This window comes from Perca flavescens, chromosome 2, assembly GCF_004354835.1.
Source record: "Perca flavescens isolate YP-PL-M2 chromosome 2, PFLA_1.0, whole genome shotgun sequence".
Classification (NCBI taxonomy): domain Eukaryota; kingdom Metazoa; phylum Chordata; class Actinopteri; order Perciformes; family Percidae; genus Perca; species Perca flavescens.
The window spans coordinates 12,756,990-12,779,944 of NC_041332.1; the positions used below are offsets into that span (position 1 = coordinate 12,756,990).

The 22,955-nt window shown below is 39.1% G+C and overlaps 1 protein-coding gene across 1 annotated transcript in view; it reads left to right on the forward strand.

Moving 5' to 3' along the window:
* Positions 1–3,576: 3,576 nt before the first annotated feature.
* grin2ab (glutamate receptor, ionotropic, N-methyl D-aspartate 2A, b) overlaps positions 3,577–22,955 on the forward strand; it is a 105,332-nt gene continuing 85,953 nt past the window's right edge. Inside the window, exons 1-2 of the mRNA XM_028588581.1 lie at positions 3,577–3,693; positions 4,588–4,794. Of these exons, the coding sequence (XP_028444382.1) occupies positions 3,676–3,693; positions 4,588–4,794 (225 nt within the window). The 5' untranslated portion in view covers positions 3,577–3,675. The remainder of the gene's footprint in view (positions 3,694–4,587; positions 4,795–22,955) is intronic.

Here is a 22,955-nt window from a genome sequence, read left to right on the forward strand (position 1 = left end):
TTGTGGATTTCTATTGTTTGCCTGTAAAATCAAATTCCTGATGATCAGATAAGCCATAGTGTGTGCTGGTATGAATATGCTAATCCATTTAAAAAAACAGGCAAGTCTGAGTTTCTACTGGAACTACTGTACGGTAGTTGCTTAAAAACACATACAAATTGATAATAAAAATACAATCCAATGTATGCTATCAGGTCTTGTTGTCATGGAAACAATGTGCTTCTTGCTAAAGATTTTTAAGCAAAGTTGACAGTTATAGGCTTTTATGGACTGGACTTCAGTTAGCTATGCAGCTAATTAGCAGCGTGTGCTAAGATTTCCATAGTTGCATCAGCTGCGAGCTGCCTGCAGCAGGGCTGCGGGTGCTGGGTAGGTGTGATCAGCACATCAGTCTGAATGAGTGGCTAGCATCCTGTAGCAGTTAGCGTGGCCAGTTGTTTATGAATGGGGACTTGTGTAGCCCAGCACAGTTTTGCAAAACATAAACCATATGTATCAGGGATGCACGGCTTGCACTTCTACCCAAACAAAAGTGGTGACACTCTGAAAAAGTCAGTTACCATGGATACAAAAATTGCCCACATCATTTTTGTCAGAGGCCTTGTGTAATCGTTTTCTCTTCCCTGTAATTTATTTATTTATTTATCAGTTTGTTTGTGAGCCTGCCTGCTGGTTTCATAGTTGGAGCTGCTTTAATTGGACTCTTTTTCCTTTCCTCTGATTCATTCCAGTACTGGGCTTTGACTATTAGCCAAACAACATTAGTGGAATGAGCTTTTGTCTTCAATAATTATACAGAGTAATAACAAAATAGTTAACACATTGTTGACGCACTTCAATGATAATGGGTCTCCCTTGTTTTTCAAATATGTTATAATCACACATTGGTATGAGCTATTAGCAACAGCCTTGTGAAATTTAATCGGACAGCAGGAATGAAGAGGTAGAGGCAGCTGGCTCAGTGGGGTGTTTGGAAGCTGGGAGCCAGATTTGAACCTGAGCTGGGTGTCTGCATGTGCGAGAGTGTCTGGCATCGTCTCTGCACCACGACATACTTGGGTAATTTCTGTTCAATGTGCTGTTGGCCCGTGAAAGATGTATGACGACTGAGCCCATCGGTTATGAATGAGTTATAATAACAGGGGCGCATGTTCAGAGAATTCCAACACTATGGACCAACAACTGTCTACAAACAGGGCAGAGTTGACTCACTATACTGTCCAAGTGCTGTGCTGGTGGGCACCGGATGAATGCATACTAAATGAGAGAGATAGAGAGATCCTCAAGACTGTGCTCCGCCAGAATCCTGAAAAAGGTCATGTACCAGAAATTACTATAGGGAGATCTGCAGGCATGCTTACCCTTGAATGAGTTTATATTTAAAGAAAAGGACAAATTTTAAAAGCTTCTTTACCGTAGCATGGAAGAATGTAGATTTTATTTCCTTGGAAACAGCTTTAATGTTTAAATATAGAATAAGACAAGCTTAGCCATACTCTATTGGAACCAATTGTTGGTTAGACTAAAAAAAGAAAGCCACTATTAATGGCATTGCACAACATTCTCTACAGTTCCCAAAGGGGTGTCCTGGGTCCGGCCTGTCCCAGTAGGACGCCTCTAATGGGTAAATAGCAGGAGGAGATGGTGATGGGTATGATGGTATGAAAGAGAGGCAGAGCTATTATATTTAGAACCCCAGGATTCTTTTCCTTAAAAGAAAAGTAGACCACCATCCAGTCCTCATGTTTTCTATCTCCCTTTTTGTTACATCCACATTATGCAATTGTCTGTTTCTTTCATTCTAAGCCTGGGAGGCTCGGGCTCTGACGGAGGAGGATAGAGGACCTCAACAGGTTGAGATTTTTTATTCTAGGGATAGAGGAGGAGGAGGTGGAGGAGGAAGAGGATGGAAGTGAAGTCTTCCTTAATAATAAGCCCTCTGGTCTGCTTATGCTGTACTGTTTTTTTTTGCTTCAAAGTGTAACTCAGCTTATGACAGCCAGTCCTAGTAGATCCCCGTCCTGCTAACATGGCCCCATGCACCATCTGTCTGCAATGGGACTCCAAGGGAACACTCAGAGGGAGATGCAGATAGAGGCATGGAGAGAGGGGAGAGTTGTGTCAGGCTCCCCGAGGACCCCCTGTGCTGCAGTTTTGATCTGCTAATTATGTTTAATTTAGGCTGTGTAATTCACTAGCGTTGGCTCTATTCTCTCTTATCTTACCCGCAGCTTTTAACAAACCCTGGCGCTGATGAGGGAACATGAACTTCATTAGCAATAAACGTTTCGGTGCAGTAATTTTGAAGCAATCGGTATTTTAATTTTTGGGAAAGGGGGGCAACATGATTGCTACAACAGTTCAGCGGATATTGAAATGTTTTATCTGTGCGCAGTGGATGCTCTGAGGAGCGGAGGCGCGACGCGGTGACTTGTTTGACGTCGACACACACACACACACACACACACACACACACACACACACACACAAACGGGGAGAAAGAGATAGAGAGATAGGCCTACTCGCACACACACGCGCGCACGCTGTTTGTTTTGGCGAGGTGGCACCAGGTGATGCCATAAACGACAAATGATGGTGTGCGCCATTACCTCTCTTGCGTCTTCATCTTTTGGAGAAGACACGCCAGAAAAAGCGTCTCGCGGAGAGACAGAAAATCCCGAGAGAGGCAGAGGAGAAGAAGAGACATATCAGTTTTAACGAACTGTGAAGTTGAAGTCGCAAATGTCCCTAGCGCGCGCCCTCTTAACTCGCCACATATCTTTTTGATATTTTATAATGGGAAGATGAAGTCACTACCCCCCTCTCCCCTTCACCACCATTCTCTCATTCAGGCCCGTTGCCCATATGTTTAATTAACTAGGCTGATGTGTAAGTACCTTCAGCCAGCGAAGCGTGGGCGGCGGGCTGCGGGGTAAAGAGACCGCCGGACAATATTTCCTTATTTCTCTTCGCGCGGGCGCTCGGTCGGCTGCCGGAGCATCACCTCTGTCGCGCGGCGCAGAAAAAAAGCTACAAAAATAACTCGAGCCGTTTAAACTTGTTCCGAATTGTTTAAGCTTGTTTTTTGGAGTGCCGTGCTCGTTCGAAGCGCGCGCGACGGAGAGGGTGAGCGAGAAGAAGAGAGGGAGAAAGTGTGCGCGTGTGTGCGCGTGTGTGTGCGTTTTGATGTTATTTGTGACGGAATCCCCCCTTCAGTCTTCAAGAATCCGCGAGCGGCGCGAGGAGGAGAGGAGGAGGCGCGCGGACCTGTCCACGAGCCACTGCGGAACGCGCGGGGCTGCCGCTGGAGATTCCAAACCAACGGTTATTTTGGATTGTAGAGTCTTAACTGATCCCCGCGCACTTCAACGGCTTTTTTATTCCCCCTTTTCCCCAGTCCGTCTCCACCGTTGAATGAACGGTGTTTGACACCTTAACCGAGAGGAATACTACCTATCTACCGGGGGGGTGAGGTGCTGGTGGAGGTCTTCAGAGGCAGACAGGTGGATTTATCCGTGCGGTGGTGTGTGTTTTTTTTTTTGGGGGGACTGGATGGAGGAGAAATTGATGGATTAATTTGACGGAGAAGAGTCTGTATGTGATTCACACTCCTGCCGAGGGCACCCGAATGGAGTAACAGGCTGCAATGTCATCTCCACCTGGCCGCCTGGAGAGATGTGTCACGGGAATGGGGTGAGTTAGCCTAATTGGTATGTTGTTGTTTTTTTGGGCTTAGCTTAGAACTAACTCTCTCCTCTCGTAGGTGACGCGGATATCGAGCAGCAATTGTCAGGGTTCAGTGGTTTAATATCTGCCGCACACTCACTCTCCTCTGAAAGTGGAGCAGAGGCGGGGTGGCTGGTGTGTGTTCCTCTCTCCGCTCCTTCGTTCGTCCGAGTCCCCGACACACAACCTGCTGCATGCCCTACATAGACGAGCCCGGCACCGGAGAGAGGCGCGTGAGGGGAATATTCGCTAAGCAGCCACAGGCTGTTTTTAACGCTACCCCAATCTCTCTCTCTCTCTCTCTCTCTCTCTCTCTCTCTCGCTCTCTCTCTCTCTCTCTCTCTCTCTCTCTCTCTCTCTCTCTCTTTATCTATCTATCTCTCTGAGAGACACACACACACACACACACACACACACACAGAGAGAGAGTACTATTTTGTCTTTTTCACCATCCTACCTTTGAATTTAACTTGTGTTTTCGTAACGAGCTTTCCATAATCCATCCAATAAGCCCGCGTCTCGCTGTCCCCAATGAAAGGCACACACGAGCACGCAATTGTGCTCCCCGTACACAAACATATAAGATAACACACGCACACACACACACACACACACACACACACACACACAGAACTGAGCTAGTAGGCCTATTATTTGATCTAATTTAAACTTGTTGAGTTTGAATGCTGCTGAGTGCTTATGAATCACTAGGAATATAATGACATTGGGATTGGGTAATAATGTTTATAGTTCAGCAGCAGCCTGTGGGCGCGCGTCCTTTTAGAACAGAACCAAATTCAACAAGTCTGCGCAAGGGGTGCAATGCAATATAACATTTTCAATGTTTTTTTTTTTTTTCAGATCAAGTTTGAACACTTTTCCTCTGGTTTCACCGACGCTGTGAGAAGGAACCAAAATGCCAGTAAACGGACAGGTCACGGTGGCTGCCTGCACGGGCCCTCAGACCACGGCAGTAAAACTCAGCATTCATCGCACGGACTCCGAAGAAGAAGGCGCAAAACCTCCGCGACCGCAAACCTGCAGCAGCCACGCTTTGTGACAACGAAGGTAAGGACCGCGGCCAGTAACGGTGATCTAGTGAGCTGTGGGACGCTAAGCGGCGCTGTTGCATCACATTAACCCCAGCTACTGATGAGAGGCCGTGTAATGAATTCATATCTCAAATTACAGTTTTCAGGCTTTGAATGCAGTCACGTTGTAGAAACACATTTTCTTCCGTTTTCCTCCTGCTTCCCGTGCCAAGTCTGACACAGAAGTGTCTTTGCCTCCTCTAAGGGACATGAAAGCCATCACACACACACACACACACACACACACACACACACACACACACACACACACACACACACACACACACACACACACACACACACACACACACACACACACATATGTTATATGGGGCTTAACTGTAAGAGTTTGACATATAGCCTATATGAGTGATCTGACAGAATATGAATATAAGGCCCTAATTCCTATAATTTCCATAACACTAATCATTCCTGGTGGCATAAAACCACTCTTATTTTTAATGCTAAATATTGTGTGTCTAAATGTATCATAATCATTTAGGGCAAATTATCATTCATGCCATACCAGACTCATTGTGCTTTTGTAGAGAACTGGGGAAAGAGACTGTGGATATGCTCAGCAGTAGGCCCAGCCTATTTTCTTGAATAGTGGGATGACACAAAAGGAGATCAACTCTGTAGGGCATAAATGCAGTAGAGTGGGAGCAGTGAATGTCGAGAGCTGTTGCTGTCTTCATTAATATAAATACCTTGTGCAAAGCTGCAATAAATTCTGGGTGTGATGTCATAACACCTTAAAAACTTTACAGTGTTTTATAGTAGCCCTCTTCTATTCACTTTCTTTTTTTTTGTCATCACTCCAGAGAGTTTCCTGCTCAGTTGGGCTTTGCATTTTCATCTCTCACAGCCTGCTATTAACCAACTGAAACAAAGCCAAACAGGAAAAGCATAGAATTGAAAAATTTTCAGTAATCGGATGCATACCATATTCTGAGTTCCATTTTGGCTCCAGCATGACATAATGTTGAAATTATGTTGAGATGCATCTCACTGAGCTGTTCACTGAACCATCCCCATTGTTGGCAAAGCAGGTACTGTAGTTCAGAATTCATTGTCTCGAAGCAGCTTGTCGGTGTAGTCAGAAATAAGACTGTGTTGTTCGGTTTCCCTGCAGTTAAAGCTATTTAATCCCTCACATTAATTGTGCTGTTCTCAACATGTTACTGTGCTGCCTTTAACACATTGGCCCTCTTGAGATTATTTTGATAGCACCTAAGTGGAACTGGTGATATTCACACAGACGTTCAGTTCTTATATGCTGGTAAGAAATATCCAAAAGTTGTTAAAAATCTTTTTTTAGAAGAGCATATTCAAAGAGGATTCTTGCAGATTAAAGGCTGCAAAAGGTGAGCAATCAGACTGCACTGTGTCATCCTTGGTTTTTAATTGTGTGCAAGACATTTATAGAGCGAGAGCCCAAAATTAGCCCAAAATCTACAAATGCCTGCAAGTGGGGAAAGGTTCAGAGAGCATTTCATTTTCATTAAAAATACATAGTTTTGACCTTGGTGGTTCAAAAGTATTGCAATTATTATTGTGCATTTACTGACGTATAGTCAAAGAATAGCTTATCAACTAATTGATTTACCTTAAGAATGGCTGTTTGATGATAACACATCATTACTGAATATTGCTCTGGTATCTTTCAGGTTATTTTAAATGCATTTAAGTCACAAATACTAGAATAAAACCATCTACGAATCCTCATATCCTTTCCTTTTTTTCTCCTACCTTTTCCATGAACATAGAGGATTTTAGGTAGGAGTAAACACACAAGATTGCAACCTAGAGCGTATGAAGAATAATTATAAAGACGCTTAAAAAAGAGAAAAGCCATAGCACCTGTGGGTGGAATATGCACCCTTCTGCCCTGCGTTGTAGCTGTATTTGTCCTGAAGGAGGTATTGACATATCCTGAGATAAGAGCTACAGCAAATAAACCCCTTTTCTGCACAGTATTTTTGGTTGGAGCTCACTATCCACTGAAGTTGACAAACTGCATGTTAGAAAATATCTGCCTAGAATATTAACAGCCAAATCGTGTGCAGCCACCAAGCCTCTGGCATGGCCTTTAGCTTCTGCTGTCATCTGCTGAGTGAGCACTTTCTTTAAAGTCAATTAAACCTGCTACCGTGCCTGTACTGTGTTGCGCCAGATAATCTTGCACTGACCACATCCACCACCAAGATTTGGCTACATTTAACTTTTAGTGGCAAACAAATTGAGCACATTTTTGATGCCCTGCCTTCACAGTTGCTGTCTTTGTACATACAATCACAGGTCAAATGGCGCTCACATGAGGCTTGAGAGGATGAAAATGAGCGTTTTCATTTTTGTGTTCCTAGCAATTACCAATGAAAAGGACTGAGTGACATATGATAAGGAGTCGTTTGACCCCCGCTGGTCTTCTGTACATTGATGTGTGATAGTGCCGTCTCAGACACAAGTTAATAACCCCAAAGCCTCTTAAGAACGTGCTCTGTTTAATCATTTAATCAAAATGCAGTTGGTGGTCTCATTTAATGAGTTAGTGAGCCATAGCGATATTAAGTATGGTTTGACTAATACAGGTTTTTGAACTGATATTTTTAGATTGAAGTAGGGCAGTCGTTGTTTTGTGATGATGCTCTACTTTTGTATATTTGACCATTTCATGCCTTAAAACAAGTATTCAGTGTTTTACATAATTTGAAAATTCATCTGTTTCTATGTTACAATTAATAAATAGTCTTTCTTTAATCATCAGTGAACCACTCACCTGTTTAATATTAGAAACAAATCAGAAGAAGATTTAAAATTCATACCTTAGATTTAAAAAATAAAAATCTGAAGAACTGGAACTGCACCACATTTACAGTTACATTGAGCAGTGGTTGCAGCCTTCAAGTCCTGTAGCTTGCACACTAACACTGCCTCGGTTAGCAGTTTTACATTCAAGGGGCCCATGACTAAATATTTATATCTAGTACACACCTGCATCAGTGTATCTTTAATGGTTTTAAAGTGTCTCCTTCAGCTCAAGATTCCAGATAAGTCTTATCCAGTTACAACCCAACTTTTTGATAAGATTTAAGTAATCGGATTGGAATAAATCTGAAAATTGGGGGTTTTCATACCTGAAAAATAATAATCGTTTCTCATGCTAGGATTTTAGAAATCCAATCCTAGTTTTAATCAATCTTAAAACTCATATCTGTTTTTTCAGACTCAAAGGCAGATAGTTTTGATGCTGAAAATCAGGATAATCTTTATCCTACTTAAGAGGTGGTTTCAGGGTGGATTTAACGGAATGACAAGCATAATAGGAACCAACCAAGAAATTGCCACCTTTAGAAGCAGCATTTCATGTTTCTATTTTAATCAACAAATCTGTCAAAATAGTCACATATCCCAAATGCCTCTGTTGCAGACGGATGGACCAGCTGGATGGTTGATGAAAATGGCTTTTTGAACTTTTATTCTTTATAAGGGTGTTTGAATTAATGTTGTTATGTTATCCGATGTTTTTTTTCACTTTACAGAATAGCAGTTTTGTTTTGTATTATGTTAGCCATTCAGTGACACTTTGAATGTTGAATCTTTTATACCATTTATATTTTGTTTAGATCATTTTTGGCTAAGCAGAATTCTATTATTGATGGCATTATTCATATAACAGATGAGGAGAGATAAAGGTTAAAGGGATTTTAAGTCATGTATGGCTTTTATTGAGCTGTATTGGCAGTTAGTCACACCTCCGACACAGTCTATATGTCTCTGGCTTAGCTCCCTATGATGAATGTAACAGTTATATTTTGACATGAAAGCTAATTGATTTGGGGAAAGATCCATCTGTGAAGAGGTAAAATAATGTTCTTATGTTACTGCTTAGTCATTTCCATTAACTCAATAACCAAATCGTTTTTTAGGCTTATTTGTTGGTAATACACAGACCTACTGTAAAACACCTGATGTTCTCTTCACTGATAACAACTAAAATTGATTGTATAAACAATCAAGTATTCTTATGGCTGCATTCATTGAATTTGTTAGCCATCGGCGACAACAAGCTAAATAAGTGCCTTTAACTGTCTGCTAGCTGGTCTTCAACAACTTCTGAGGAAAATGTCTCATTAGTTGCTGAGTGCTCGACTGTGTTTATTAGCTAGTCTCCAACAAGGGCCAATCACCCGGGCTGAAAATAATTAAATAAAAATGACCAATTTTAAAGCAGGAATAAACATGTTTACTGTTGTCCAACAGCTATAGCTAAGTTTCCTCTTCATAACAACTGTGTGGTGAATTTTTATGTTACTCACCAGTTCAAATTATATTAAGGTTTAAAGTTCTGCATAATTTAGGGCAGATATATTCAACAGGGGGTCTGTGACCCCTAGGGGGTCGTCAGAATTGGTGCAGTTTAAAATGATTTTTTTTGAAAGTTTCTTTTCTCAATAATTTCAATGTCTGAACATTTTAATAGCAAAGATAAATTGGCCTATTTGTGATAAAAACCCCATCATTTAATTTACACATTGAAGATAAGCTTACTATAAGGTAGCCACAGTGGCAGCCATCCAGTTGAATTTAAAGGGTTACTAAAATCTTTCAACCTATTTTCCTATGTTTTTGTGTCTAAGTGACTGATGGGAACAACAATCTTTGACATTGGTCCAGTATTAAGCAAGATCGCTGCAGTCGGCAGCCTCGAAACAAGCTACAATGTAAGTTAATAGGGCAATTGTCCAGCTCATATTTACCTTTACAAAAGTGCTCGTTTTGCCACTGACACGCTCAGATTAACATTCTAAGTGTCTGACAACATTATGGAAAGCATCTCTTCAGAGATAGATCTTGAAAACCTCTTTGAGATCTTTCTGTTTAACCAGAAACAGCTCTGAAGTCGCTAGCGCTAAACCCACCAGACTCCATTTAAAAAAGTAATACTTTTAGCGTGTATAGAGCCAACATATTTTCACATGTAAATCGGCAAACTATGTGTTTATTTCAACCAAAACTAGAGTTGTGATGGTTAGAAAAGTGGAAAGATGACCCAAAACGGCTTTTCAGTTTTATTTTGTTTCTGTTGACTTTGAGTAAAGTGTATTTTACGATGCTAAAATTACTGTTTATCTACATGGAGTCTGGTGGGTTTAGCGAACGCAATTTCTAAAAAAGGATTCTACTCTTTAACAGAAAGGTCGACCTACTTAGCAATCCTTTCCATAATGTTGTCAGACACGTAGACTATTAATCTGAGCCTGTCAGTGGCAGAACGAGCACTTTTGTGAAGGTAAATACAAGCTGGACAATTGCCCTATTAACTTAGATTGTAGCTTGTTTTGCCGCTGCCGACTGCAGTGATCTCGCTTAATACTAGACCAATTTCAAAGATTGTTGTTCCCATCAGTCACTTAGACACAAAAAACATAGGGTCCAGGTTGAAAAAAAAATGGTAGTTATCCTTTAAGCATTGTGGAAGTGAATCCATCTGGCCCAGTTTAATGCAACTTCATTTTATATAGTATATGTAGTAGGGGGTCCCTACTCTGTCTCTCTTTCAGCTAAGGGTCCTTGGCCTAAAAAAACCCTGATTTCATCACAGCCGTTTTGAATGACAGGTGGCTGCAGTCACAGGGGGCAAACATATTCTGTAGGCCGGAGCCACCCACACTGAGCCGCCCACACTGAGCTTCACAATGGCAAACCTTTAGGTGACATCACGGAGATTACATCCATGTTTTTTTTATGGTCTATGGTCACCCAACTCCAGTGTATAGGCGAGCACGTAGCACACACTGGGTTTATCAGAGCCTTCTCACTTAAAACCGCTTCCCATTGTGGCTGGAAACGAGGTTGATGAGAGTGGTGAGACTGAACCTAAACAGAAAACCAAAACAATGAGAGACACTACAACACTCCATAGAGCGGAGAGATACTGCAGAGTTGGGTGATAATTCCCTGTGGTTTCATCAACTACAAGTAATGATTAATAATTATATATATATATATATATATATATATATATATATATATATATATATATATATATATATATATATATATATATATATATATATATATATATATATATACATATATATATATATATAAATGATTAGTGCTGCTTTAAAACCTCTGTTCCTTTTTAAAAGTAAATACCATCATTATTGATAATCAATGGTCATCATTAAAAAAAGAAATGCACACACATGCTCTCCTTTGATGCAAGTATTCATCTTTCAGTAGAAAGCTTAATGCTTTTCAAGATGGTGGCTTTTCATTTTGGATTGTAACCCCCCACTGTGTCTATTTAAATAGTGTACTTTTGAATTAGCTTGATTAGTATTAAACACAACATGTGGCTTTAAAGTGAAAACATTTCCAGCTTCCTTGGAGGCTTAGTTGTTACCTTAAATTATGGCTTATACATTTTGTCTGTCTAAGGGTTTTTCCAAGCTCAAAAAGAGGCTTAGGAGGGGCCTAAGTGCGGCCAGTCTGGCCCTGTCATTTTGGCCAACTTAACACCCAAAACCCATATTCCAATTTTATGCTTTTACAGACACCAGATTTTGGCTCAGACTGATATAACACTGTCCTAGTTAAGACGTTCTTCAGCTTTTTAAATCCAATTTGATTCAGTTTTTCACAGCTACGAGAAACAGATCAGTCACATAAATGTATCAGTAATATTTCACCACTTTATTGATCTGTCTCCAACAGGGATCATTGTGAGTGGTCTCGCTGATTACAGGAAAGATGGTTACCGCTCCATTTAATGTTTTACATATTTTATTAGGGCACAATTAACTCTCTGTGTTACTGAGATGATAAATACATTTTTACAATGAATACAATTATTATACCAGAGGAGATAACACATGTAGTGTAGGGCTGTATTTTAACAATGGTACTATGGAGTTGCACAGTAATATACTACTGTGGCACCATCATTCTGTTTCCAAAAGAGGGTGTAAAATGAATAGTTATTGTAATTCTCTGATAAGCCGGCAGCCACATTAAGAAAAGGAAAGGATGGCAATGTGTGCTCAGCACCAACTGTGCCAATGATGTTAAATCCATAAGACATTTCATCATTCAGCTTCAGAACAATTAAAATGGCTCTATTATCTAACTCATATTGTGTTTTTCGTGAAAATGGAAGTTTCTCAATTACACATTGACTTGAATTAAATTCAAAAAATCATCTTGTATTATTGATATAAACAGTGACTAAAACAACTGAAGATTTTCTTTTTAAACTGTTGTGTGTTATGGGGAAACGCTTGTAGCGTGTGTTGTTGTGAGTTTCAGGCCAAAAACACTTATTTTATTAGTTGGCTAGCAGTGATTTCAGTGAAGTAACTTTAGTTGAAATGAAGCCCCTACTCTGTTTTCAGTTAGTTTGTTGTGAAGCATTGAGCTTAATTTCACACCATACAACTTTGTTTGCTGCCGTCAAACAAAAGTGATAGTGATTTTCAAATTACTTAAACAAAAATATTTATTTGGTTCTGTTTCAAGGAATGTGCCTTTACTCAGACTGATCTCAATAAGTGGCGTATGTATGACACATCAATTTGTATGCCATTTTGGCGCATAATCACTTTTTAGCGATTAAACGGCAGTGATGCTGTTTGGCCTCCATTGACTTACATTACCTTGCGATGGCGTGTCAGTTTACGCCATAGCGAGTAGTATGAAAGCCCGAAAATCCGCATAGGGAGGTTGGTTGGGGTGGTGGATGGGTCAAACAAAACAGGACTTTCTCCCAGGAGACCGGGGGTTTGTGTTCCGCGTGTCACGTTTCCTAAACCCAACCGTCGCTTTCTTCTTTTCCTAAATCCAACCCCATTATTGTTTTCCTAAACCCAACTGTCCGAAAAGCGATTATGCGTCTTGATAACACACCAAAATGCCATACGAATTAGTCTGATGTATACAGCGTAGACATACACACGGATAGCTCAAAATGTGTACAGATAACACGCCACTTGGCTTTAGAAAGTGGCGTGTATGTTTAAGCAAAGTCATGATGTCACGTTGCTTTACTCTTCAAGCCTCAGGGGTGGGCTAATATTTGCTGCAAGACAAGGACACTCCACGAGCCTAAAACTTTGGCCAAAGTCCCCCTGGTCCTGTTTTTTTTTTTGCTTGAAGAAATGTATTAAAAATAAATGTTTTACTGGTGCTTGTTTCCTAATGGTTGTAATAATTGGAAAGCCAGTGTGCATCTTTTTAAGTGTCTTTAAGTGTCATGTTGTGTCAATTCTGAGTATGCAAATTGAGTATTACATCTGTGGCCCCGTTATATCAGTGACATAGCCACTGATAGGAGACTGATGTTACTTAGTAATGTCATTGTAGTTTAAAATAAGATGTTTTGATGTTCCCCACCTACCTAGGAGAATACCTACAGAGAGAGAAATTGTAAGAAATATATGAATTCCCCATTTTGGGAAGAGTTGTTTCAGAGTTGTTTGAGATTGTTTTCAAAATTAAACTGTGATATCCATTATTGATTTGGTAAAAGTCATCCATGCTTTTATCTCTGCTGTAACTCAGTGGGTTCGCCTCAGTCAAAGTCCTCTCTTCTGTCTCCAATTTGTACAAACACAGCACCTAGGAGACCTCCTGGAGCACTGACTCTGCTTTTATTGATTCTGCTGTTGATCTTTTTTGTATGTTATTTATACGATTTTGAAGCACAGGGTACCATGTGGGATTTTCAATCATATAATTGTAGATCAAGGTAGATAGTAGTAATTGCAGTAATTACTTTTTGATAAAGTACAGACCTTGATTTAAGTGGTGCACAGTAGTGTTTAAGTAGATTTTATACTCGCACTCTAGTGCACCAATCTTTCAACAATATGCTGCTTACCTTGGAGAAACCCACTGATTTTTTTTAAACAAATATGTAAACGAAAAGCAAAAAATGTGTACATACATTTGCATACCCATAAATGCCCATAAAGTATACAATAATCAATTATTGACAAATGTGAAAACAACTGAATTACGCTCTGTAGAAGATGATGTGCTTTTGATTACTTTGTACATTAAAAACAAATTAACACAAAGCAACTGAGGTGTATCTTACCATAAATGTAGTCAAAGTGAAGTGGCATCTTCAACGGCTGTCTGCCGGGAAACCTTCAACATGTAATTTTTAACAGTTCACTATATGATTTAGTGTATCTAGTCAGTTTAAATCCTTTTTTTCTACCAGTTGTTAAGAACTCTGACAGGCAGCAAGATTCAGAGGCCAAAAAATATCCCCAAAGCATCCGCAAATCATCAAAAATATATTACTCCAGGTATAATGCTCCATGCAACGCTGACGACAGGTGCTGTCTCAGCCAGACGCGGCATCTGGTGATGTGGGAACATTTGAAGCCTCTGTCTCCTCCTGCCAAGTGCAGTTTTTAACAGCAATAAGCAACACATCAAAAAACATATGTTGACCGTGGTGCCCAGAGATGTACACTCAAAGATAGATCACGTGTTAGAGGCTTTTGGAAAGCCATCAAATGTATGCCTTGACCACGAACATAAACTCATTTATAGTATAATATATTTCAGACATTGAATCTGTAAAATTGCTCACTTCATATGTTTTTTAAAGTAATAGCTTTTATGGCATTCAAATGTACTGTAGGTCTCCTTTACCCTCTATCTTTACACAACAGGGCCATTATGGAAAGAGCCACAGTGAGGTGTCACTGCTAGAGAACAGTAATGAGATAGAAATACTGATTGATTTTTCTCAGGTCTCTCACAGGCTTCATCAGCGATGGACTTTAAAACCTATTTTGCTGTTAAAGTCTTAATTAATGGCCATTGTGAGCACGAGGGACGCTCGCCCCCACTTCTCAGTTGTAAATCCACTAATACGTTTTCACATCAGTTTCACAATTTATTAGATACAGAATTCTGCTGCGAGGAAGACAGGTCTGATGTTTATTTTGATTGCAGGATTTTTTTTTTTCTCCTCTTTTTACCCTTCAACGTGAAGTAGGACTGGGTGATACAGTATGTATTCCTCAAGATAATATTAATATGTCTACTGTCTACTGAGATGTTACCATAATGTTTATCCCGTGGCATCCATCCCTTTTATATCTCTAGTTGTATCAGGCTATTGTGGGCAGTAATGAAAATCAATGAGCAGCACTGCTTTATGGCAATATTGGATTTTTACATGATTTTTAAATCAATGTTTTAAAGCATTTGTCAGCTATTAAATTCACTAGATTATTAAAGCAATCAATCTTCCAGAAATGTAACTATATTCTGAAATATTAATATCATGATGTAAAATGATACCATGATAAAGAATGTTATACATTAGCAAAAAAAAATGTATACTGATCTAACATTACAACAACTTAAGATTGTCTCATTTAAAATATTCTTTTTAAATGACTATTTCTACAATAATTCTTTCTCTGCTGTAGCCTTTGTTACAAGGTCCAACTCAGTAAGATCGCTGTTGTGACTTTTACAGAAAAGAGATTCTGGTGCATTTTCAAACATGAAACCGAGAATGTAAAACTGGCAGCACATTTACGAGATAATGTGCATGTCTGAAAGGAGCTTGAGTAGAAAAACATGAAAGTCAAAATAACATGCTACATGGACAATGTTTCCTTGTGGAAAGGTAATAAAAAATAATTGTGTACAAGCCAAGTTAGTCCCAAATCTTCCTCCTATGACATCAGATAAGAACAGGACCAGCTCAAATGTCCTTTATTTAATTCATGATTAGCGGTTTGCCATTTTGTCTAGCTGGAAAAATGTTATTTCAATACTTTTATTTCCTTAACTTATTACAGCAATATGTAGTCTTTAGAAGACATTTGGTGGATTAATACATGTCTTCACTTTCATCAATAATAGATTGTTCAAGAGAGTGGTGCACTTGTCATGCATTAAAATCAGTACAAATTCAGTTTTTGGTTAAAAATTAAGAGGTGAATTTATTCCATCATTACATGAGATTGTCTAACAAGGCTTACCACTGATTGTCTACAACCGTCGTGTGTCATTTTAATGTTTCAGGTCCTTTTAATAATGGAAAGCTAGACAAATCACATTTTATATTTATAAGGATGGCCCAGTCTTACCTCATAATACTGTGCTGTGTTCTTGGTGTTCTCTACCCTGGAAATCCAGAGTTCTCGCGAGAGCACAATTCGAATTTGCTCAGCGAGACACTGTGGCATTCAGTAATGATGCTCATTAACTATGCCCGAGCTGCACCAATCACATCGGTGTATCTGATATAGGCGGGCCAGAGCTAAACAGATGATGACAGTGCTGCGACGAATTTTCATTACTCATTGCCAGACCCTTAATCTTTCGGATTTGAGTCTGAGTTTTCAAATAATACAAGTTTACTGCAAAAGTTTGTCATGTAAACAAACAGATCCCTAAAATGTGCTATCTGGTTAATTATATCTATATTTACCTTGTTTCATGTACCCAACATTGCAAGCTCTTTGACTAAAACAGTTACACTTAGGGTATATCATTATTAACATGCAAACATTCACCCCCTATTCCTAAGTGCACTTTTAATGTAAAATGTAATGGAGCTTATCAAACTATCTCACAATATGGCCCCTTTCTATCTCTCCAAGATCGGAAAAATCTTAGTCTTGCTTTGCCTCCTCCAAAGCACGCTGGAGGAGAGTCTGGAGGAAAACATGCTCTGGTTTAATGGCATTTCTTTAAACCAATCACAATCGTCTTGGGCGGCGCTAAGCACCGGAGAAAAGCCGCGGTGTTGCTGCAGAATAGGCTCGGAAGGAACTTGTTTTGGTGGAATATGTGTACGTTGTAAGTTGTGTAAGTTGTTTTAGTCGTGCAACAGAAAACTCAGATTGGACACATAGTCTAGCTAGCTGTCTTTACCCTGCAGAGATCTGAGAAAAGGTTAACCATAGTCCTTAAATTAAATTGACAGGAGTTTAAAAGGCCAACACAAAGGAAGTCCAAGGCAACGGATATCCGGCCTAAATGAGTGAATGGAGCAATCCCGGAAGTGGAACGTCAAGGATATAGACTAGAGAAATCTTAAATGAATGACTATACGCTTCCCCCACCATGGTACGGCTTCATAATAACTTTTTTTTAATGACCTTCCTTCCCCCACCCTCAACTTTTGACTTTTAGTTTCTTCTGCAGTAGTTGTGTTTTTTGTCTTGCTTCCTATACTCACAAACACAAATACTCTCAAAGTCAAACACATATACACAGATACATACATGCAGGTAACACTTTCTATGAAGCCTGTCTCTGTAATGCATTATAAACACAGTTATAATGTGTTATAATCTGCTTATAAAGCTCTATACTATAAGTATAGTTATAAGCGCTCATAAATTAATCATAATGCTTTATAATTATAATAATAACACATTAAAAAACATTTTTATAACTTATAAGGTCAAGTATCATAATATTCTATAATTTCTGGTCACTTTGTGTCCATAATGCATTATAAACACATGTATGAGTTTATAATCTGTTTATAGCAATGTATAAGTATAAGCACTCATAAATAGTCATAATGCTTTATAACATTAATCATAGCACATGAACCATTTTATAATTACTTATAAAGTCAAGTATCACAATACTTAATATTTCCTCATCACTCCTTGACTACCATTTTCTTTCCAGGATCATAGTGTATTCTAATTCTCATAATTTTAATACATCATAATCAGTTTATAATTCACTAAAGGAGGGGGGGGAGAACTGACCCCAACTTCAAAGATTTGCACAAATTTGTAAAGTAGTCACCCCACATGATCTAACACTGTAATGTAATCGGTAGTTTGTAGTTTGTAATATTCACAGCCATTTCAAATATCTGAGAAATGATCCAAATGGCATCTTTGGGGGAAAAAAATCCACAGAATTTATGTAATCTGTTACAGATAGCTGATTTCAAGCACTTTGTTATCGTCCAAGGAATTTTCCGGTTGTGACCTGCTGTCTTTGCTTTTGCTGGCCGTGGAGGCTACTACCTCAGCAGGATCAAAGCCTGGGCCTTTCTCAGCCAATTCTCCATGTTTGGAACTCTGTCTTGGCTCCGGCTCCGGTTTACCTTTCTGCACGACCTGTGTCTTTGAGACATCTGTTACTTCACTTTGGTTTCCATTTTGTGATTTTTTGCATATTTCACTCATCTGTATGTTCCCTCCTCCTGTTCCATTGATTTCCTCATCTTCTTTTTCAACACAATCCTTCCTATGTACATTTATGACTCCTTCACATTTTTGTTGCGCTTGGAGCACGATGCCGCCCCACTCCTCTGTTGGCCGCTGTACCTCAGTGCCGGCCCTGTCGTTGTTCGTCACCCTGCGCGATGTGCCGCACAGGGCCTTTCTGAAGCCTCTCTTGAAGTTGTCGGACAGAAATCCGTACAGTATGGGATTGGCACAGCTGTTCGCATAGGACAGCACAACAACAAAAAAGTAGAGCCCCCGGAAGTCCCCAGGCAGGACCATCAGGAGGTTGACGATATTCAGAACGTAGAATGGTAGCCAGCAAAGGACAAACACTGCCACCACGACAACCACCATCCTGGTGACTTTACGTTCCGACTTCCTGCGCCTAGAGGACGTGGCCTGCGCCCGCTTTCCAACGCTGCGCACCTTTGAAAGAAAAGACAAAGAACCCATCCTACTTAGACACTCATGTTCACTGGTAAAGTCTCAGAAAGGCTAAGAAAAAACAGATTTTCACAATTTTGCCATTTCATCTGCTGAGTTATCCCCACCTTAGATTTGCAATACAAAAGTGAATGTAACTTTGAACCACTATGTACCTAAGAAATAGTTTGTAAGGAAACTGTTGACTGTCATGTCTGTTTGTTATCTAAAGCAGATATGACATTGTTCCTACACTTTTATACACTTTGCTGTTTTTTAGTCCATTAGAGGAATTTGAACATCATCTCCTTTCACTATAACAAGGTCACTGTTTGCTTTGAGTAAAGAGAAAAAAAATTATTTAAATCTATGCAAGAAGAACACAGAAAACATTGTAAAACAGGTCATAACAGAGATGAGTACTCCAATTTGAAACAACATTTTGGTAAAGAACAACTATGATGGACATTTCACTAATGAAATGTAAAAACTCAATTCACTCAAATTATAGATAATACCTGAAGTCATTTTTACTTCACCTGTTTCTGAAAATAGCATCATAACGTACTCTACTGATAGTACAGGTAAGGTACTACAATTTAATACAACTGAACGATGGACATGTGTTTTTCACTAATGTGATGTTTCCCTCACATTTTACCCACTAAACACTAATGTAACCCCTATTTTGCTAAATTCACCTTTACTCTAAGTTTTTAAGGAGCTAAGGAACATAGACTGTTATAACCATAAAAGAAAGTGCACGGACAACAAGGTAAATTGCAAAATTAAATATTTAGTAGCTTAAATTTGCAGACTTTTGAATTTAGAATCTCAAAATTGTGTACCCCAAACACATGTGCGCACATTTCTCCGCATTGCTGAAATTTTGATGTGGAAAAAGGCTGTTGGGTTTTAAGACTGTGTCTAACAGTAAGGCGTTTTTATCGAGGACAAACAGGAAGACACTTGGACCTTACATTAATGTTAAACAAATAAAAATGATATTTCAAACAAGACCTTTCCACCATATCCCGCTTGCGAATAAAGACAACATTCATATTTTGCAATTCAGTGTCTGGGTGGGTGGATAATGATGCACACTGCGCTTTAGTAAATGCAGAGCAATCTCTGAAAAATGTAAACCCTAGTGCTCCCAGGTCAGAAAAAGCATATTTGAGTATGATGTGAAAGTGCACCTGTATTAAAATTATTTAGAGAGAATACACTGACTGATTTCTTTGAATTAAAACCATTATCAACATTTCTTATTTCATTTAGTAGTTGTAGTAAAGGTAAAAGGGCAGTAGTGTTATGTTTGTGAATAATTATGAAATATGGTGTTTGTTTCTCACTTGCTAAAATTTCCATATCTAAGACTAAACTGCAGACTAAACTGCCTTCAAATTAAACATAAAACATGTACCTTGTTCCAGTCTGAAATTGCAAAATATGTTTGCTAAAGTGCAGGGAGTCAATTGATTCAATATCAAATATTTTTGGTATTCGGTTTGACAACCTTTATTATACATTTATAAAATACGAAACCACAATGTAGTCCTAGACTTATTTCTATTATTGTTCCTGTACTGGTGCTTACATGGTTCAACAACCTTTATTAAGATTACAACAATCATTTAATGTCTGACATCCAGATAAGGGAATAAACAATTGAAAATGTATTTCAGAAAGCAGACATGATAAAAAGTTCTATTGACACCCATAAAAAGAGTTATTTCTGTAAATTGACTAACAACAACTTGTAGGCCTGAATAAATCTCAACCAAAAAAAGTTTGTAGCTATGTAATGAAAGAAGATGACATCCCCATTAATCCTGCCTACAATTTCCTTGGTCAATTGTGCCTCCAATTGGCCGAAACAGAAAGTAGGGGGCCCAGGACACTGCCTTGTGGCACTCTACAGGTTATGGGCACAGGGTCAGGGTGTTACAGCTGGTATTTCCTGACAGATAAGAAGCCACCCACCTCACAGTTGTATCATCATGTCCATTGCCTTTAGCTTGGCAAGAATATATAAGAATATGTTAAAAAAAACTACAGCTGTAGTCTTAGGTTTATGTTCGTATCATAAACCCTACACAAACAAGCATGTTCAGTGCAAAAATCGTGTTCTGCACAGCAATACAATTGTCTTTCAAAGATCTTCAGAATTTTCTCGTAGGAGAAAATTGATGAAGGGAGATGTTATGATTTACCTGCTTACTTACTTACCCCACCTGACATGCTTAACACGGAGCGGCCACTATTGCATTCCCAACACATTACTGACTCTGTGTAGCTCTACTCCTATCAGTGACATCTATGACACTGCACTATTTGTTTCTTTTAGTAGATGAGGTGTTAGTGAACTTTAATGAAATTATTTAAGATATCTGCTGCCAATCAAACTGACTAAGGAAAACTACTGCCAATTAAAAAACAATAAAAAATACACAAAGCAACCAATAAGACAATTCTTAAAGGTGGACTGAACAAGCTTCATGTTTATTATTATTATTATTATTATTATTATTATTATTATTATTATTCCTTATTGCTGTTTTACAACTATTTTAATCTCTGTTGTTGTTCACTAAGATAAAAGATTGCATATGTTCACTCTTTACTCATGTACAAACTATTTTTGTTTGTAGAGCATTTGGAGAAACCTTCTACAATATTGAAATATGGGGGGGTGGGTTCTAATTCAAGTATTTAGCTTAATGTAGCATGTATTGTACTTTCTTGGTGTCATTGTGCATGTTTGCTGTCTTTAAGAAAATGAAAATAAAGGGTTAAAAATAAATAAAAAATAAATACACAAAGCAAACAAAAATGTTTTTTTTTTTCAAGGATTCCACACCTTTTAAACATTTTTCCAATATGTGCTTGAAGACGTCATACCACCATCTGCAAAGTGTTTTAATTTTTTTACCCAACTGAGACACAACTTAGCACAGACTGCCCAGTAATGTGACAAGCTTGGCTAGCTTATTACAGTAATATTGCAGCCAAATAAAACTAAGAAACAATAATGGTGGGTGGTACACTCTTCTTTTACCTTCTTCTAACTATGTATCTTTCCCAACAAATATAACAATGAACTGCCCTACTCTAAAAAGAGAGAGAGAGAGAGATTGTTGGGGAAAGCTTACCTTTCTTCCTCAACCCCCCTTTATCCCTTTTTTTAACTCTCTCTCGGCCCTAAACTCTGTCTCTGTTATCTCAGAATGTATTTCATCAACATTTCATCAACAGAAAAAATTCTATTTACCATATACACACAAAAGTTTTAGAACCCCCCCGATTTTTTTTGTTTTTTATTGAAATATTAGCAGTTCAAGTCCAATGAATAGCTTGAAATGGTACAAAGGTAAGTGGTGAACTGCCTGAGGTTAAAAAAAAAAGTAAGGTTACCCAAAACTGAGGCCTTTTTCAGGGAACAAGAAATGTGTGAACAACGTAAAGCTGTTCTGCAGCAATGGAGGTTGATCAAGCCATGAAAGTTGGTGCTACCAATTCCCACAGGTGTTCCAACTTGTCTGGATTACTTACAACCCCCTCTGTTTGTATAAAAGTATTGTTGGAACACACTGTGGTGTCGTACCCTCGTGAGCATTATTTGAACAGTATTGTACTGCAGAAAGTAGTGTGTTGCCATAAAAATGGCGGGGAAAAGGCAATTAATGGAAGAGAGACAGACCATCATAACACTTAAGAATGTTGGTCTTTCCTACAGAGAAATTGCGAAGAAAGTCAAGGTGTCAGTGAGTACAGTATTCTTCACCATCAAAAGGCACTTAGAAACTGGGGGAAACTCTGACAGGAAGAGGTCTGGCAGACCCAAAGCCACAACAGAATCAGAAGACAAGTTTCTGAGAATCAACAGCTTACGTGATAGGCAGCTCACAGGACAACAGCTTCAAGCACAGCTTAATAGTGGTCGTAATAAACAAGTCTCAGTTTCAACTGTAAAGAGAAAACTTCGAGCTGCAGGTTTGATAGGTCGAGTTGCAGCAAGAAAGCCATTGCTAAGACGTCAGAATAAAAAAAAGAGGCTTGCCTGGGCCAAGAAACACTGCCAATGGACTACTGAAGACTGGAAGAAGGTGCTATGGACTGATGAATCAAAATTTGAAATCTTCGGTTCATCACGCAGGATTTTTGTACGCCATCGAGTAGGCGAAAGGATGGTTCCTTAGTGTGTGACATCAACTGTCAAACATGGAGGAGGAAGCGTGATGGTCTGGGGCTGTTTTGCTGAATCCAGGGTCCAACATGGCATCATGACTTTGCGTAAATATACACGTACGCATTTTCAGCTATCCACATGTATGCCTACGCTGTATACAGCTGATGTAAACATACCCACCACGTGGCCTCGCCACGTTGCGTGTTATCGCGAGAACGCGACGTACTATCGCAAGAACGTCACACGCCTGTTAAAAAAAAAAAAAAAAAAAAAAATGGT